We start from the raw sequence: 18060 nt of genomic DNA, 5'->3' as shown, positions 1-18060 counted from the left end.
GTAATACTGTAAAAACAAGTAAAAGTACCTGCGCACACTAATTCCTACACTTGTTTTGCTGCAGCGCTCCACTTGGAAAGCAGCGGTGCTAAGGCTTCCTCTGCCAGTTTGACTAAAAACCATGAGTATCCTAATTCCTCTTACATCTTATGTTTGGAGATTAACATTGGCAAGAGACAGAAATGTGAACAGCACAGTGGTAAGGAGAGCAAAGACAACGTAGGTCAGAGAATTAGTGCAACAGAGAAGACCGAGTCAGCGCTCTTTCTGAATTTTGGAGATTGCTCTCTGTTCTCAAGAGGATCTCCTCTTGGAGGAACCCTCTTTAAATATAATGCATTTTTACTTCAAGACCACTGCATATGGCTAGAAACAGGATGTAGTGTAAGGGAGAACCTATGGAAACACCCAGGAGCCTGAGGACAGAAGGAGGTCAGCTTAGGTCCGGCGTGACCAATGCAGCCAGGGTGGAACACTCATCATTTAAAACACCCAAACTGAAACCAGAAACCTCGCATGGCCTTATTAGTACATGAACATTTAGCATTCGTTACTGGTGGCATCCAAATCTTTCAAGAAGGTTTCATAGCTTTATTGTATTTGATGCACCGACGTGGAAGACACAGGCACTTCTCTGAGCCTCTCACTGCTGTATTCCTCACAGATTTTTACTCACAACCTACCTTCAGTGTTAGCTCCCTACATCCTTTAAGTACCTGGCTTACATTTCTTACCACAACTGAGTTAAGGCAGAGCGTGGCCGACAAGGGGGCAGGGGAAAACTCTGAGCCTAAGCTTGTGTTTGCTGTTGAATGGTACTCTGGTACCATTCTGGTATGGGAACCCTGACCTTGTAGAGATGTCAGGTTATAGAAGGAACACTAACATGTCCTGTGCTCTGTCCTGCCAGGACAGCAAAGATAAAAAGATTTTCTTATATTTAGTACATACACAGAGGGCTCCACTGTGTGATCCCTGTCCTGAAGTACTCGGGGTCCCTCACACAAAGATGCCATCCATCTTGTGTCTAGCAAGCAGCACTGCTGGAGACCTGCAACCGGTGGCTGGATTTGGGAAGAGATACGGACACCTGGCTTCTAGACCCCGAGATGTTCAGGAGGGAAGGGGGAGGGAGATTTGTTTATTTCAGGGGCTCAATATCGTCTCCATTAATATTCTTGATGACTTAAACCTGGAACTGAAGTCCCATAGCCCTTCCCCTGTCATTTACTTGCTCTTGGCCTTCACAAATGCTTTCTGCTGAGGATGTCCCAGTTTTGAATCTACGTGTTATTTCTTCTTTGTGCAGGTGACCCTGCATACGGGACTGGAGGTGCCACAATGTGTAAAACAGCCCAAGTTGCCCAACAACTAATGAAGCCCCTGCCCGCCCCTGTGCTGGATTCTGTAAGCTTCCTCAGTGTGATTTGGCACTTTTCAGTAAGTCAGTAAAAAAGCATTCTCTTCCCTGACTTAAAACATTGTACAGCATGTTGCTCACCGAATAATCCGCTGGTTACAGCTAGCCCACTCCATTCTTAATTTAACAGCCATAGCAAGCATACCCACTGAACTGGCACTCGATTGCAGATGGGTACCTGAACATATCTACACTGCATTGCATACATGTGTACACACACACATCTGCACACACACACACGTACATTTGTAAAGCAAAAGGTTAAATGAGTGTATTTTCTCTCTCATGGCTGGATTTGTGCTTAAAAGATATTAGGGATGCTGGAAAAAATGGGTAAGACTAAGACTGAGGGAAAAGAGCCGGTGGAGCAATTTACCAGTAGGTGAACTGGATTCCCTTGCCACCTGAAGTCCTTAAATCAAGAAAGCAAATGTTTTGACAGCTGAAGTGGAGGCTATGTGCTCAAGAATTCCTGCTTGTCCATTACATTCAGGGGCTCAAATGACCATTAATTATTCCTTCTGGCTCTAGACTGCAGTAAGCTACGGGATAACGTTCCCCTAGAATTCAGTGGCAGAACTTCTCTCGTTATCTTCAATGAGAATAAGATTAGTTTCCAAACACTGTCATGTAACAGTTGCACTCATTTCAGCTAACACCATGAGACATGCAGAATTCAGATACGAAAAGTAGAGAGAAAAATATCCTTCATATATTTTAGTGTTTGTTATTTAGGTGTGATTGTGGAGACAATCACATACAGAAGATCTGATTGTGGTTATCAGCACAACTCTTGAAAAATGGTGCAGGGGAGATCCCTTTGAATTGAATTGATAAGAGATTTATTTAAATATGGCACGTGCAAAGTATCGCATGTAGAGAAATGCTGCTTTCCAGCCTTGATCCTGATAAGCCCTGGGCAGCTGTAGTTCCAATGTAGCTTTGAGATCAGAAGCCTTAATTTTCTATTAGATTAGTGTTAGCTAATTAATGTCTTGATCCTAATGAAGCACTTGAGCGAGAGAGATTCATAGCATTAATGTGAAATCCATCCCTAAGATTTTTTCTGGATTGGGCCATAAATCTTTTGCAAGACACCTGTGTCTGGCACGTCCCATGAAAACAAGCAGCAGTTTCAGGCGCTGCCTTTGACAACTGGAGTCTGACTGACAGGGAACTTTTCCCACAGCCGTGGCACTGTCACCTGCGTGCTGTTGTCAGAAAACACATTGATTTGTGTGTGTGCTTCTTTTCCTCTGAACCCAGTTAACGTATGCAAGTGTGTGTGTGTGTGTATAGCGGCAACGCGTAAGGACAAGATGCAGCAGACTCTGTGAGCCCATGACATCTCGGACTCCGTCACTCTAATCCTACGTAAGTGTGGTGCTATCAAACAAGAAAAGCATAAACTTTTAAGTCCCATCGATGTACTATTTCCTTTCTTCAAATCCTGCTGCTTACACAAATCTTCCTCCCCAAGCATACATATACGCACACACGTATTGTTATCAGATGTAATTATTAAACCTGAAAACAAATATTCTAACCAAAATCCAGCTTACTGCCTTGCATTAAACCACATCCACAGGACAAACAGCCCAGGCCTGCCTTCGGGCAGTCTGCCAGCCCCCAGGCGTCCTGCTGCAGGTCCACTTCTGGTCTCTGGCCGGAGCACATCACTCAGGTAGTGCTGAGCGATGGCAAGGCTTCCCTGTGGCAGACCGGCCAGGATCCTCCCTGGGGTCATCCCACCTCACAGCCGTTGTGGGGAGAGGGAGGCAGCCCAGAGCGAAACAGTCCCGGGATATTGCACAGACAAAAAGCAGTCTGCCATCATGCCGCCTGTAACCAAGCAAGCATCCTGTAGCCCACCTCTCCTGCAGAACAGCAGTGCACCCTCAGTGATGTCAAGACTGAAATAGGAAATAAAATCGACAGGAAAAAATAACACAAGCTTTTAAGTGGGAAAGCAACGGTACTTTCTTCAAAGTTTGGAATGGATTGTATTAATAAACTTGTAGACATTGGAATGCTATGCTCATCTTGGTTTCTTAAAGAATAGCAGAGACCAACTGTGTTATAATTTTCGGTTTCGTTTAATACCATATAAACTCGTGCAGGATCTTCTAATTAGTGGGTCTGTTTTAACCTACCTCAGCTACAATGCTACCGGACCCCGAATTTCCTCTTGAGTGTGCTCTTCTACGAACCTAACAGTTGTAATCATAGCACTGGCTTTGAGTATTGCCAGTCAGAGCAGTATATGGGAATACTGTACATAAGTTGCACATAGTTTTTTGTATTGGGAAACATCCCATGATAATTTTAATACAGAAGGCACTCCACTTTCACTTGTTGTATTAAAAACAAAAGGGCATTGTTTGTTTTGGGACTGAACCTTTGTCTTTACTCCCAACTTCTGTGAAGGAAACTCAAATGAATTTACATCTTCCCAATCTTCAACCATTGCCAGATGTTTAAAATTAATTCTGAATGGGTTTTAGAAGTGTTTGCAGCACTCGGTTTTGGTTTTCATAGTTGCTTTGGTATCAGTTCCTGGTGTGTTATACCTTGGGGAGAACACAGTGAGTGATACAGGTTACTAATTTCTAACGGAAATATGGACAGTAGGTAGGGACATGCTTCAGAGCTGTAGGGAAGCTCATTTGTTATCCTCTACACATTCTAACATTCATAAAAGTAGGGTACAGACTAGCTACCATTACAGTCTCCTTTTAACCTAGTGGAAATGCAAATAAAATAAAAGGAATACAGTTAGAAGTAGGTAACCTGCATTAGTAAGACTAATTTAGCCTAGGTCAAAGACTAAACAAAGTGGTTGTATGTGTTGGTTGTGTACCTATTCGAGGTCTTGGGTTTGGCATGGCCCATAGCAATAAACCAATTACCCCAATAGAGTGTAGTCTGATGACCTCAGCTGGATAAATTTTGGTAGTTTGATTAACAGGAATAATGCTTAAGTAGGTAGAATTATGCTAGGAAACTAATTACTCCACATGTGAATATTTACGCAAAGCATCCAGATGGCAGCGGCCATCTGAACATCGGCAGAGCAGAATTTTCCCTTTGCAGAAAAGCATCAGGTGGGGGAAGCGGGGCACTTCCACCTCTCTGCTCAGGCTGGAGGTAGTTTGCTTCTCTGCAGGTAACTCCCCCGAGGTCCGTCTCGTTATAAACCCAGCAGTTTGCATGTTCTTCATCTACAGCATCTCTTACGCCAGTTTTTGTTTCCTCCAAATCCCTTCTTTAGGAGGGAGTCAGCCTTTAGTACTATGGTCCGTGCAGAAACTGTGTTGCTGACTGTCCAGGGAGAACCCAGGGGGCTGAAGAGTAGCATAGATACCCAAGGGGACCACTTTGGATGCTCTTGCTTCCTTTTGATTCCTTGGGGTATTTGTGCAGCTCTCTGGGACTCCAAGCTCCTCCGGCACGTGGACCCGCACAGAGCTGCCTTTCATGGGACTCTTCTGCTCCTAGAGGCCAGGCTGCTCCCTATAAGCAGGAGAGCAGAGCCTTTCGCACTGGGATGAATCCCATCCACTATGTACAGAGCCCACACAAGGTAGCTGTAAAATTGACTTAATGTTTAAAAAAAACCCCACAACAAACCACAAACAAACAAGCCCTCCCCTAATAAACATAACAAAGCTTGACTTCTGCAAACACCAGTTCGGAACCTCTGCACGGCTGCTAAATAAATACAGCAGGCAAACTTTCTGTCCTGCAGAGCAACGAGGGACTCTTAGTTTTCATCTGCCCCTGTGAACCCCAACCTTAGCCTTTGTGAACCTTCTTCCTGGCTCTTTCCTCTGCGAATTTCCCTGTTAAGTTTAGTGGCAACAAACAGAAGAAGTGCGCCATCAGGAGCACTGTCAGACTTCCCAAGGCGTGCAATGCTACACCATTTCCACTCCCTTCTTTTCCCTCATCAACTCAAAAAAAGCTCACAAGAAGATCTCTTACTAAGACTTAACGTCAATATGAGCACAGGCCTAGTTGACAATCCCTTACTACTTCTGCTGTGGAAAGGTATGCGCTATAAAATAAATGTCGGTGAGGACAGTAGCATACTGTGATGTATCATGAATTTGGAAAGCAATTTGGCTTCTAAAAACATAAAAAAGATAGGCAAACAGCATTGTCACCTCCTATACTTGCCTATTCAGTTGAGGTACACAGAGGAAAATATTGGACTGAACAAAATAAATAAAACTCAAAAAGCATGAGCTTACATATATCAGCGTTTAAGAGGAAAAGTATTAAATGTAATTTATTATATGCATAATGTTCCATCGTGTTGTAAATAATGCCATGATAGTGTATTGCCGTAGTTTGTTCTTGGCTGGTGATAGAGTTCTGTCGTAGTGCTGTGTAAGCTTTTATTTTTATTTTGGGTTTGTTTTTTTTTTTTCCCCAAAGCATAGTTAGTAAAGATGGCAGAGAGCACCCAATACTCTGGTTTCCGAGTTGTTCTAGAGCAAGAAGAAATGCGAGATGCAGCTTTTTTTTCTTTCTTTCTTACATCATAATATTTCTTAAACAAGGTAAGAGAGAGAGGAGATCAAGGCTAAGCTGCCACTACCGCTGTATGAAAAACACCGTGTTTGCGACTGCCAACAAGAGGTGGCGCATTTTTGGACCACAATTCAGGTTACCCGTTCCTGTGAGAAGGGATGCAAAGTACCAACAACCTGGTAACAGCAACTTTCTGGTGCCATCTAGTACATCCTTTGCTCACAAACAGAAAGACGAGGAAAGAGAGTTGTTAGACCTAATCTCAGGCCTTATCAGCTTTGCAGCATTCTGCTTAAGTAGCAAAGTCAAGAATTCAACTTTGAACCAGGCAAGATAATACGAAACCCCCAAGCATCTTGGCTAGATCAGCTTTGGAAAGGAGATTACAGTTTCAAGTCCTTCAACAGGTTATGGTAACAAATCAAGCACGTTGCAAATGTAAAGGGCACTTGTCACTGAAAATTACCAAACAAAGATGGAGAGTCTTTTTTATTTTTATTTTTTTTAAAAGTGAGCTGCTTCTAGTTTTTACTGACAACATTTCTGGTGATTCCTCTGCCCAGCACTACTGAACGCTGCACACACACAACCGGCTGGAGCAGCAGCCTGAAGCACAAATCCATCATAAATAAGACGCACTTGATCTTCTTACGTGCAGAAGCCCACATGCAAGCCACAAAGGCTAGACGTGCGGGGCTCCTGCATCTTTGCACAATACAGGAGATAGACGTGCGTTTTACTGACAGAGGCACTCGGCAGCATTTTCCCCTTCTGTTAAGTGACCTTTTTGTTACATTTGTTATTGCAAACAGATCCAAGCAGAATTAATAACAAAATTATTTTTTTCTGCTAATTGGAGGATTTCTAACAATTTCTTGTGAAGCAGTAGATAGAAATATTCCGGGATCCCGACTGCGTTCCTTCATTCTCCACATCCCTTAAATGTTGTCAATAAAAACACTAACCTTTCTAGGTAGCATGGTGAGAAGACATTATGTGATGAATATTAAAAATAAATGCATGAGGTAAACCTGCTGTTATTTCTGATTGTTATATGAAGCATGAATAACACTAATTTAAATGTTGGCAACCAAAAAAGTGCAAAGGAATAAGATAACGGTGTTCACTTCTGGTTAAATGAAAGACGAGAAGTTGTTTCTGTGTTTTCTTCTTAACCACGACGTTTTTTTCTTTATCGTCATTTCCCATAGCTAATATGAATTTGGAGCTGGTGAAATATACATCTCTGCTGTATGTGTCTGTCACCAGACCAGGAGGAAAATACAAACTTTTTATAATTTTGTACCTGTAGCAAATGTTTGTATTTTTTGAATTGGAAACAAACTGCTTTTTGTCTTTTGGTCCGACTAAAACTTTGTGTAGTATTATTATTACCCTTTTGGAAAACATATGAGTTTATGCTGTTTTACAGTTTCTAAATAAATTCTTAAAATATTGCCAACAAATTCAGCATCAGTACCCTCTTTATTATTACAAATTATTATAAAAAAAATATTGTGTCATAATGTAGATGAGGCGCCCGCACAGGATGCACGCTTAACCCTAACTGTTGATACCTTCTTTGTTACCACAGTCAAGACTAATCCGGTAGCTGGAGAAAGCCAAGAGTCCTCCCTCAGAGCAACCATCTGCGCCTCCACTTCAGGCATACCCTGGATTCAGTGGCATGAAACACCTCTCTCTCTCAGCACCACTCCGTTAGCTCTGGCTCACGTTGGTTATAGAGTACCTGGGGATGAGTTATTTAGCTCCAACCCATCTTAGACACTTTGGGTCATTTCCCAGTCTCCAGAAATTTCTGACACTGGAGTAAGCAGAGCCTGGAAATAACTGTGACACCAGTAGGATCCGATTGGAAAGGCCTTTGGGTAAGTGTAAAAGTCAGACTGGGCAGAAAGCTTGTCAGGGCAGGAAAGACAAAACTTTTGTGAGATGGTTTAAAACGACGTATCATCTTGGAGCTGCACTCCTCTATCAAGCCAGAGTTGTGTGCAGACAGAGTGCATGTCCCTACCTTGTGAGGGACTGAGCAATGCTGCAGAGGCAGCACACTCAGCCCCTGCAAAAAGGCACTCATTGAAGCTCTGCGACCTTCGTAAGTGTCTGTTAATAAAGCAGAATAAAGCAGGCCAACGCACTAACAGCAGCGCCAGGGTAAGAAACAGAAACACGGCCAAAACAATCAGGAGTAAGTACAGACAAGAGTGTGGAGACACCGTCCATCATGGCCTTTTTTTTTTCCTGCAAGAGACAACTTGGCATCAGCTCCTTCATGGCAAAGGGTTTTGACTGGGAGGAAGGATAATCACAATGGTTTTAGCATACGCGGAAATGGGAATAAAGCTAACTGTCACAGGAGAAGGCATGCGAAAGAGAGCAGATAAGGAGAAATCCTTGCATTCTTCCTTTATCCCTCATTCCTCTATTTGACTGCAGGTAGAGGGCAAAATAGAGGTCCCTGCTCTTCCTTGCCCATAATCAATCAGTCATTCAGTCAGCACTGGCTTTCGTGTATCAGTACGTGCTCCAAAAGCAACACAGCTTGCTGCCTGAACATAACACTTACATACTCTGTTAATTACTAACACACGCCAGTCCAGAGAAACACTAGGTGCATAACAGGTTCTCAACAGTTTTGTTTGCCAAATGTCGGTTGTTATCATTTTCGTTAATGCATCTAGTAACAAAATAGGACTGAAGGTACCGTGTTTGCCCGAGAATGGCATCCTACAAGGATGTAGCATGGCCAGCTCAAATCACCTTGGGGATTTGATACAAAAAAGCAACCTGTCACCATATAATAGAAACCTTTCATAATGCATACACACCAATGTTAAACAAGTGAGAAAAATGCTAAATTTTTAATAAGCTTTTATTTTTGTTTATTTTTTCCCCAAGCTTTCATGTTCTACTGTCAGCTTGGCATTTCAGTTTTCAACTTTTTATTTTAAGAACTGAATTTTTTTCAACTCTTCTTTAACAGAGCTCACAAGCTTGAGACCAGGGCTGCAAAAATTAGACACTCCATTCTGACCAAGTTTCACTCCTAAATAGCTTTTGGGAGCTGTGGAGGTGGAAAGTGAACCCTTTAAATTACCAGAGCTGACTGAGGACATAAACTTCCACAACACATTATACCCAAAGCCAGCTGAACAAAACTTTAGAAGTGAGTTTATGCCATTTTAATCCTCAACAGAGCTCAAGGATTAACCAGGAATTAAAAAATACAGGTTATCCCACAACATCCAAAGCCCATCTGTTGCCTCAACAAGTCTTGATGCTCTGTACTCAATTCTGCTTAGTGATTACACCTTCACACGCAATCGTGATTTGACATTTCTCTAAGTCTGTAACCAGATAGGATTGTTAATTCTGGTTTGAATCTGCAACCGATACTGAATAAGAAGAAATCGAATGATGCAATTATGAAATGTGATAACAGTATTTAGCAACCCAACTCTGCACGCCCCTCCTCTTCCCACATGGCTCCAGAAACACTCCCTTCTGCTTTTTACCTGGCTCTCGTTCCCTCCGGGCCCTCTCCCTCCTCTTAGACCTCTCTGAGCTGGCAGGGCACTTCTCCAGCACCTGAAAGTAAGGTGGAAGGTATGGGGGAAGGAGTGTGTGAGAAAGCATCCCTTTCTGTGGTGTGGCTATCCCTACCCCAGAATACTTTCTTATCCTGAGAAGGGGGCAGCCTCCGATGCTGCTGTTTGGGGAGAGGACTATGCTGCTGTTCTTGTGCTACCTGCAAGCTGACTCGGACCTCACTGCTTGCCTAGGGTTAGAGATCACCTTGTTCAGGCTCCCAGGTGGCAGCCAGGAAGCGTGCTTCCCCAGCCCACAGGGGTACGCTGAATTTCACCAATACACCTAGAAGTTTCTCCAGTAAGGGCTGTTTCCCTTCTCATATATACCTGCTTCACTGCCAGAGCTGTTCACACAAGCTCCAGATAACCTTACATAGAAACAACACAGCGTGTACTTTTTCCTCTGTCGTTTAACAGTTAGCCTTATTTTTGCCTCCCCCTAAAATATTCAAGTTTCTTTAGCTTGAGGTAGAACAGCGAGGACATTTTGGAAGGTTACTAACCATTGCCATTTCTAATGGAAACACAACCTCAAAAACAAAAAAATATTTAGCTACAGAGGACAAAACTGTTCTTTCAGAAACACCAAATTGCTGAAATCCAAATAGCACTACAACTTTGGTTTTGACAAAGATTTCACGGAAAAGCCTTATGAGGCAAGGGAACACTGATCAAAACAAACACGAGTTAACGATGAACAACCAGTAGCTAGTGAGTGTCTACGCCTCATTTGGCTTAGTCTTACATGTTCTTGTTTTTAAAAACGAACCGACCAAGTCACCAAACCACCATTTGAAACAGTGCTTAAATAAGCACTCTTACAGAAGTAATGAGGAGATCTCTGCAGAGATACAGAAGTTGAGTCTGTAACTCTTACCTGGGGCAAAATTTCAGAAAATCTCATTTTCATTCCAAAGCAGATAATTTTGAAACCTTAAGAGGTTTTGCTGGACAGGAAAACTGTTTGTTGTGCAGTTCCACTATCAACTAACAATTCCTGTGGAGACAGAAACAGATGTATGCCTGATAAGTGTTTCAGAACACCTACTTCAGGTTCAGAGCAAATAAGGTATTGTTTTTTCTATATTCCTTCCAGATGAAAGCAGAGCGCTATATATTTTAATCCATCAATGGATTAAATGAATATTTTACTTATAGCCAATAAGTTAATTCTAGAAAGTGAAATGCTTTCTTTAGCACATATTGACTAATAAAAATAGCCTGTGTAACCTTCTTCATAAAAAGTCTTATTTTTATTTATAAAATGGTAAATTCTCATATTCTCCCCAAGGCAGAACAGAAGATAGGAAATCCTGCAACAAAAAATAAGGTAAAAGAATTAGGACATGGTGGGACAGCGAGAGGCTCTGTAAGCCCATGTTGGTGGCAACGTGAATTCTATCTTATGCGTATTGTCCGTTTCACTCTGTATCATAAGTTCATTTGATAACTTTAGATGATTTAATTTTCTTTATGTCATAGCTTTGCAGAATCAAGGTCCCATCTCTGAATTTTCCAACTTGTCCTGCAGGCCAAATGCTAGGCACCGATTTCTTCCTTTTGGCCTTCCTGAAATAGGAAGGGGGAAAAAATGAATTAAGAAAAACACCAGAAACTCATGAAAATGCTCAATATGGTGAAAAATGTCATCTATTTATGCAATCAGTCTTTGGTATTATAGAATATCAAATCATAGCAGGTAATGACCCCAGAACATTTATTACCTGCATAGCCATTCAAAATTTGCAGCACATTACAGATTTAATTACGTTTTAAAAGAAGTTGAAAAACTAAGACTTTCAGAGAGAGAAAGAAGATAAAGAGCACATTTCAGTGAACCTGCTACACTATAAGCCTCTGTACACTACACTATAAGCTACTGTAGCTTGTGTTTTGCAAAAATTATTTCTCAGGGCTCTGAGTGAGTGGCATACCCCGAGTCCGCACACAGGGATTTCCATCCATCTCAGTTCCAGCTGCAGTCTTAGACATGCCGGGGCAGAACTGACACATTTTCAGTTAAGCTGCCTAAGGCCTCTGAAACTGCTAGACACAGAGCAAGGTCACCATTTTGTGACTAACAGTTCTTCTGCAGTTGGAAAAGTTCCTTCCACTGTGATTTGCATGACTTCTGGTATAAGATTGTGCATAGTTATGTAGGGGCAATACACTGGGGAGGCTACGTAAAAGCAAGTTAATTTTAATCATGTTAAAAACAGCTCACCTCTCCTTCTGTTCGTTCTTCTTCTTCTTAAGAGAATCACCTTTATGTTCCTGTTTTTAAAGATACATATTTTAATGTAAAAGGAACAGAGCATCTTGGCTAAACAACCATCTGCACACAAAACACACGGTAGCCTTTGCTTCACGGAGCAGCAGGCATTTAAAGCAGGGTGGGAGACCTTCAAACAGGCCAAGTGATGCCATGCGTTATGGAGGCATTGCTAGGAGTGCCCAGAGCCCTTCCTGTCACCTTATGGAAAGCACAGACCTCTCATGACCAACACGCTGCCCCGGCTGTGTGAGGAGGCACAAATCCAGCAACACAAGGGGAGAGAGGCTTTCTTCTTGGGCATGTGACAGATCCTTGGGTCAAAAGATGGACTTGCTACCAGGCAGGTGTGCCTAGTCGCCTGACTGAGCGTACCTGTAAAATGACAGGGTTTGCCCGTGCCTGGTCGTGCACTGGATGCACTCTGAGCCACGTGACAGAGGAGGAAAAGTAGGTCCCCTGGGAAAGAGGGTGGCAGGAACCAGGCTGATAGAGCAACTACCCGCCCCGCAGCCTGCTTCCACCTACATGAGAAGACTCCATGGGGAGGCAGGGAGTAGGCTTGGAGCCAGATGAGCCATGTTAGAGGATGGATGCAACAGAAACCTCACCCTTGCTTTAAATAATGAGCAAGATCCTAGATGGAATTGTGCTGATATAAAACCAGCTGAAGATCCGGCTCTCCGTGATTAGACAACATGCAACAAACTTTAATTGAATGCCATTTTTTTCCCTTAAGAGGCAAGGAAAAAAACCCCAAACCTGCTGATTTTGTGTATTCAGTCTATCAGCCTCAAAGGATGAGGCAGTGAAACCCACCACAACACAAGCCTAACTCTGTGCCCTTCATACTGCACACAACCAGCTTTTACTGATGAAGTTAGTCCTGCTGGAGCCAGGAACCTAATCCATGGGCAGCAGCGGGTGTCAAGATCAGGCACTCCTCCTGCGCCCGAGGCATTATCTGTCAGGCTTTTGGGCTAGGTCTCACATGCTGCCTTTTTATACAGAAAATTGCACACAAACCTTTCCCTTATCATCATCCTTCGCTGCTTTTTTCTCTTTCATTTTCTCTTGGTAAGTCTTGTAGTTCACGTGTTCCTTTTTGGGGGGCTGCAATAAAAATTGGGAGGGATACCACTGAAGAAATTTTCAAATAAGTTCAAAAAATATTCATACACTTGCATGGAAAATATTTTTCAGGTGGTGGTGGGGAAACATTAGAAATGGTTTATTTCCTCTTGGGTGAGAGGAAGGGACTTAAGGGATGTAAGGTAGACACGTAGAAACCGTATCTTTCTTGGTGGAGACAGTAGAGACGGATGTTTATGCTCTGTATCAGTCCTACAAGGTTTCCACATACACACTGAGCTAGAACCCCACCCCCCAAAAAAGACCTAGAATTTTTTTTTTCCTTTTACACTACTGATGATAAATAAACCTGAAAAGTTTTCTCCATCTTTAACTCACTGGGGGAGTGAAGCTTTAAAAAGCAAGCCCCTCCCTCCAACAATTTAGTTTTGAATGGCCTGATTAAAAATTAGTAAATGTTGTTTTCTACAATCAGTCATATTTCATCTAAACAACATCTCTGATAACACAACCATACTAATTTTCCAAACATCTACAGAAAATAGACAAGGCAGAATAGAAAATGTAAAAGTAAGGATGAAGTGGGAGAACGATCAGGGCCGGGGATCTTGTGTTTTAAAGAAGTAGTGCCAAACCCCCCCAGTGTTTTTTACCACTTTCCTGCACTGTAACAGCTGGGTGACCGCCCAGTACAAACCAAGCGACAATTACCTTGGCTCCCAGCATGATAGCACGCTCCTGTTCCCATACGCGTTGTTCCTGCTTCTTGTAGCCAGTGATTCCAAACTTGTGCACTTCCAAACGAGCCTAAAACATTACAGAAAATTGCAAGCATTTCATAATTTGTCCAACCTGTTGTAAAATAATGCTTGGCAGACCACAACAAAGTCATACTCCCGGCTAATATCTGAAATCAGCATGCTATAAAATAAAAGTAACTGAGTTTGGAGCTATACTGCAGAACAGTTAACCACTGTCCATCTAATCTCTGGATGGTGAGGACTGTCACGGGGACAATTTTCAATTCTGCTCATTTCACATAAAACAATACATGGAATGGACCTCCTCTACATAAAAATGAATCATGTTGTGCTGGACAGAGAAGAACAATGAAATGTGCCACCCACAGCGCCCAACATTTACAGACCATCCCCATTCCTTGGCTGCAGAGCACTTAACCAGTGAGAAACACGGATGGGCAGATGGTAAAGTGGTTTGACTACCTACATATTTATAGTTGACACTGTACAAGAATACCCTGGCAAAACCAGCAGTGTATTTATAATCTTTTTAAAGGCAGTGGTTAAATCCTCACTGTTCTCAGCATTACGGAGCTCCACGCAGCATCTCCAGTGAGAGATTTCACTGGATCACAGCACGTCTCTGAGCAGAGATCAGGCATATAAAACCTGCACAGATCTGTAAACAAATCAGTATCTAAGAAGGCCAATGCTACTTAAGCTCATGTAAGAACAGATGAGAACAAAAAGACAAATGGAAAAAAGTCATCTGCTTTTTTTCCCCTCCCACATGACATCAGAAATCCAGTATTAACACCATGGGCTTGAAAGAGCTATGCTATACATTACAGGCACTCACATAGCTTTACATAGCTAACATACAGTGATCCTCCTCAAATTCTCATTGCAAGAGCAGAAAGAAAGGCCACTGAGTTGTAACACGCCTCTCCATACAGAGCAGTTGACAACAGCCAGCACGCTCCTCCTCTGGCACGGCACACAGCCAAAATTACCTATTAGGAAATCCTCACCTACAAGTGACAACCTTTTCTAGAGGCGTTTCTCATCGCTCCCACCGTAGCTTTCCCAAGCATATAAATACGCACACCTGCACACTAAAATATTGAGATTCGATAGGTCCCGCTGACTTACTTTTTCGAAGTTAAATTCTTGTTCGTTCTCATTTTTCTCTTCGTCCACTATTTTGGTCTACAAACAAAATAAAACATTCTGAATTAATATAACAAGTAACACCAGTTTAAATGCTGATTGTGATAGTTTTTTGGAAAGCAACAAAATGTAAAATGGGTGGTAGGGAAGAGTATACAGCTTTCCAGCAGTATCTTTTCTAGCTTTACTACCTGGATTCATTAAAAGAGACGGTCTCAATAGCATTTTTAATATGTAGATATTATAGGGACTTACTGGAACAACCTTGCACAATTTATAGGGTACCCTATATAGCTTTGTCCGGCATTTTCTTGCCTGGATCATCTGCTACATATTACAAAAAGTTTCATAATTCAGAAAGATATTAATAGCTGCAATTAATTTTTATACCTTCAAGTATAAATTACATTTTATAAGAGAAAAACTGCCACGTGAGCTATGCATCATGCGTATTTCCATTTCCAAATCAGTACCAAACTGCTAATGCAGGACAGGACATGAACTTTAAGGCATTTTGTTTGAGACAGAGAGCCCAGTGGTAACAGTGCATGTACCGATAGCTGGTGGCAACACGCAGAACAAGCTTAATTCGCAACTGCATAGACAGATATTAGTGCGCATGTCCAGCTTAACTAATGCAAGAGAAACAGCTCCAAAGGAAGCACTGTCAGCAAACAGCAGACCCCACTTAAACGATCTTAATGCTGTTTAAAGAAACTACGTGCTCAAAATGAGATGAGCGAAAACTGCATCTTTACTCTGCGATTTACATGGAGACCTTCCATCAGCAGTTCTGTTTGGAGGGGAACTCTGCAGGGGGGACAGATCATATCCTAGGAAGAAAAAGAAGCACAAAATCCCCAGGGAGAGCTCCACGCCTGCTCGCTACTGGAGTGTCCCATATGGGACACTTCAGAGCAGTAACAAATCTCCCAGGGTTATTTTAGTTTGTGTCCCACTCCTGATTTTGGGGAGGACGTGCTGAACCACCACTCTGAGCGGATGCTCTGCCCACTCCCAAGCGTGCTGATGCAGGCAGGCGGCACTGGCAGGGAAACTGCGGTCTGTTCAGGAGTAGCATCCCCTTATCTTTCCCTGTTTACTCTCAAGGGCACTCTATCTCCTCTGAGGAAGCAGGAGCAATACATATGTATTTAAACTGAACCTAAATGCTTTTAACGCATTTCTTTTTCACATCTCCAGGATGTTAAGTCACGTCGAGTCACAGGTTCAGGTCCCAGGGTTCCATCAGGGCATCCACCAGAGCCAAACCCAAACTTCTCTCAACTCTGCAAGAGCTTCTGTATAAAAATTGCCCGTTTCAACGAGAAAAAAACCCTGGTTATTTCCAGAGCATTTTACTAACAAGCCTAACACCAGTCTTTTTGGGCAGAAAAACTTAAGTTGTAAAAAGCGTGAGAAAATAAAAATCTACAGCCATTTTTAGAGTAAAACATACCGGGAAAAGCACAAACGTTTATGGATTCAACCAATTGCTTGGTCAGTTTCTTGAACTTCCCAATTCCAAGCGCTCAAACCCCAGATACCAGTAAGTCTCCCTGAATTCAAGACAGCCATGTGTTGGCCCATCAGAGCTTATTTTAGAATTGGGCTTCTGATGTTATAGCCATAAACACGACTCAAAGAAAACAACCAGAGAACCTATAAGATCTGGAGACCAACCAGCGAGCAAGGGACCCTCTGCTCGGGCATGGAAGGCAGCTCTGCTTCCAGGCAAGCCTAATCCGGGCCCCTCTGTTGAAGCGACTCAGCTACAGTTTTTGGTAGCACAAGGGAATTTAGCACCCACAAACCAAACCAGGGGACTGGGATCTAATGCTGTCGCGCCTTCCCCCATGGACCACCCAACACTGGTCCTCCAAGACGCACGTTGCTTGTGAACAGCCAAGTGCTGCTGTGATGCCAGAGAAGAGAAGGAAGCTTTGGCACCTCACATCCACACCTATTCACAAGAACAGAGCAGCACACAAAATGCTCAGGCAGAGGAGCAGCCAAGAGGCTTTGCTTTCCGTTTCATTCACTTCTTGCCATATGAGCAGTCCTATCTGCAGATCAACTTATTTTGTTGGGATACACCTATTTCAAATACAGGATATTTATCCAGAGATCTCAAATTGGAAGAAAAGAATCTTCAGGTCCTGCCCCCATCCCTGCTTCAGCCTGCCCCTGCCAGCAGCCCTGTTGGGAATCAGCAGGACTGGATGTCAAGTTGAGCATACAGATCGCCGAAGGATCCTGCATTTACAGGCAAGAGGGAAGAAACTAGGCACAGGAAGGAGGGAATTACAGAAGGTATCTCACTATTTATGGTGGCAGACTGTGGAGATAGCAAAAAAACCCCCAAACATGCAGAGGGTTTTGGTCATTTTTAACTGTCACCAGAAAGGGGCATCCCAGTCCAGCATCTGCTCAGTGTAAAGTCGCTGGAATGGCTTTAAAATAAATACCTGTGCTTTGAAGAACTGAGCTATGTTCACCGGTGTGGGTGCCGCGCCCAGGGAGCGCGCCCCGTTACAAGAAGGCCCCTGCTAGCGGCCAGCAGCACCCACGCTTGCAGGAGAGGGCGGGTCTGGGGCAGAGGAGACCACCCGGCAACCCACCCACCCACCCGCCCGCCCACCGCCCGGCCCGGCCCTACCTGAGCACCGCCGGTGGGTGCTGCCGAGGGGCTGGGCCGCCCCTTCCTCTTCCTCCCGCGGAACACGACGACCTCCACGGCCGGCGGCGCGGCGGGGGGCGGCGGGACGGCGGCGGCGCCCAGCTCGGCCCGCAGCTCCCCGAAGAAGTCGCGGGCTCCGCGCCGCCCGCCCGCCGCCCCGTCGGCATTGCCCGCCGCCGGCTGCGGTCCCCGGCTCGCCGCCGCCGCGCTCGCCTCGCTGTTCTCCGCGGCGCCCCGAGCGCCGGGCTCCTCACCTGCGTGCCCGAACACATGCCCCGGGTCAGCTGTGCGCGGCCGCCGTCGCTCCGCTTCAGAGTGAACACGCCCGGCCCCCTCCCTTCCCCGGCCCCCGGGGAAGGCCGCGGCGCCGCCGGCCTCGGCGCAGCGCCCGGCCCGGCCTCACTCCGCACCGCCGGCAGTCCGCGGCACGGCCCCGCTCACCCACCCAGGTCGTAGAGGGCGCCGAGCACCGCCTCCAGCCGGCGGCACGGCTCCCGCGACCCCATGGCTGCTGCGGGGCGACGGGCGGAAGGACGTTT

General features: G+C 44.2%; 2 protein-coding genes across 13 annotated transcripts in view; one reads left to right on the top strand and one right to left on the bottom strand.

The window, feature by feature from the left end:
• The window catches only part of TRIM67 (tripartite motif containing 67), a 39898-nt gene extending 32507 nt beyond the window's left edge, over nucleotides 1-7391 (top strand). For all 12 annotated transcript variants that reach the window (XM_076334066.1, XM_076334063.1, XM_076334061.1 and 9 more), the window contains one exon: nucleotides 1310-7391. In XM_076334066.1, coding sequence (XP_076190181.1) covers nucleotides 1310-1375 — 66 coding nt within the window. In that variant the 3' untranslated portion in view covers nucleotides 1376-7391. The remainder of the gene's footprint in view (nucleotides 1-1309) is intronic.
• Nucleotides 7392-10793: 3402 nt separating this feature from the next.
• Nucleotides 10794-18058, bottom strand: FSAF1 (40S small subunit processome assembly factor 1). Its single transcript, XM_076334067.1, has 7 exons — nucleotides 17967-18058; nucleotides 17501-17775; nucleotides 14824-14880; nucleotides 13643-13738; nucleotides 12866-12952; nucleotides 11792-11841; nucleotides 10794-11136 (listed from the first exon to the last, which is right to left on the bottom strand). Exons 1-7 carry the CDS (start codon nucleotides 18025-18027, stop codon nucleotides 11007-11009), a joined length of 756 nt encoding a protein of 251 aa, XP_076190182.1. The 5' UTR covers nucleotides 18028-18058; the 3' UTR covers nucleotides 10794-11006.
• Between the last annotated feature and the right edge of the window lie 2 nt (nucleotides 18059-18060).

Source organism: Aptenodytes patagonicus, chromosome 3 (genome assembly GCF_965638725.1).
Source record: "Aptenodytes patagonicus chromosome 3, bAptPat1.pri.cur, whole genome shotgun sequence".
Taxonomy (NCBI): Eukaryota; Metazoa; Chordata; class Aves; order Sphenisciformes; family Spheniscidae; genus Aptenodytes; species Aptenodytes patagonicus.
This window is presented reverse-complemented; position numbering and strand designations above follow the sequence as displayed.

Coding starts and splice junctions, on each gene's coding strand:
- FSAF1 (XM_076334067.1), bottom strand. CDS start 18,027: ATGGGGTCGCGGGAGCCGTGCCGCCGGCTGGAGGCGGTGCTCGGCGCC. Junction 17,776..17,966: donor CGGCGCCCTCTACGACCTGG/GTGGGTGAGCGG, acceptor TCGGGCACGCAG/GTGAGGAGCCCGGCGCTCGG. Junction 13,739..14,823: donor AAGAATTTAACTTCGAAAAA/GTAAGTCAGCGG, acceptor GTAATGTTTTAG/GCTCGTTTGGAAGTGCACAA.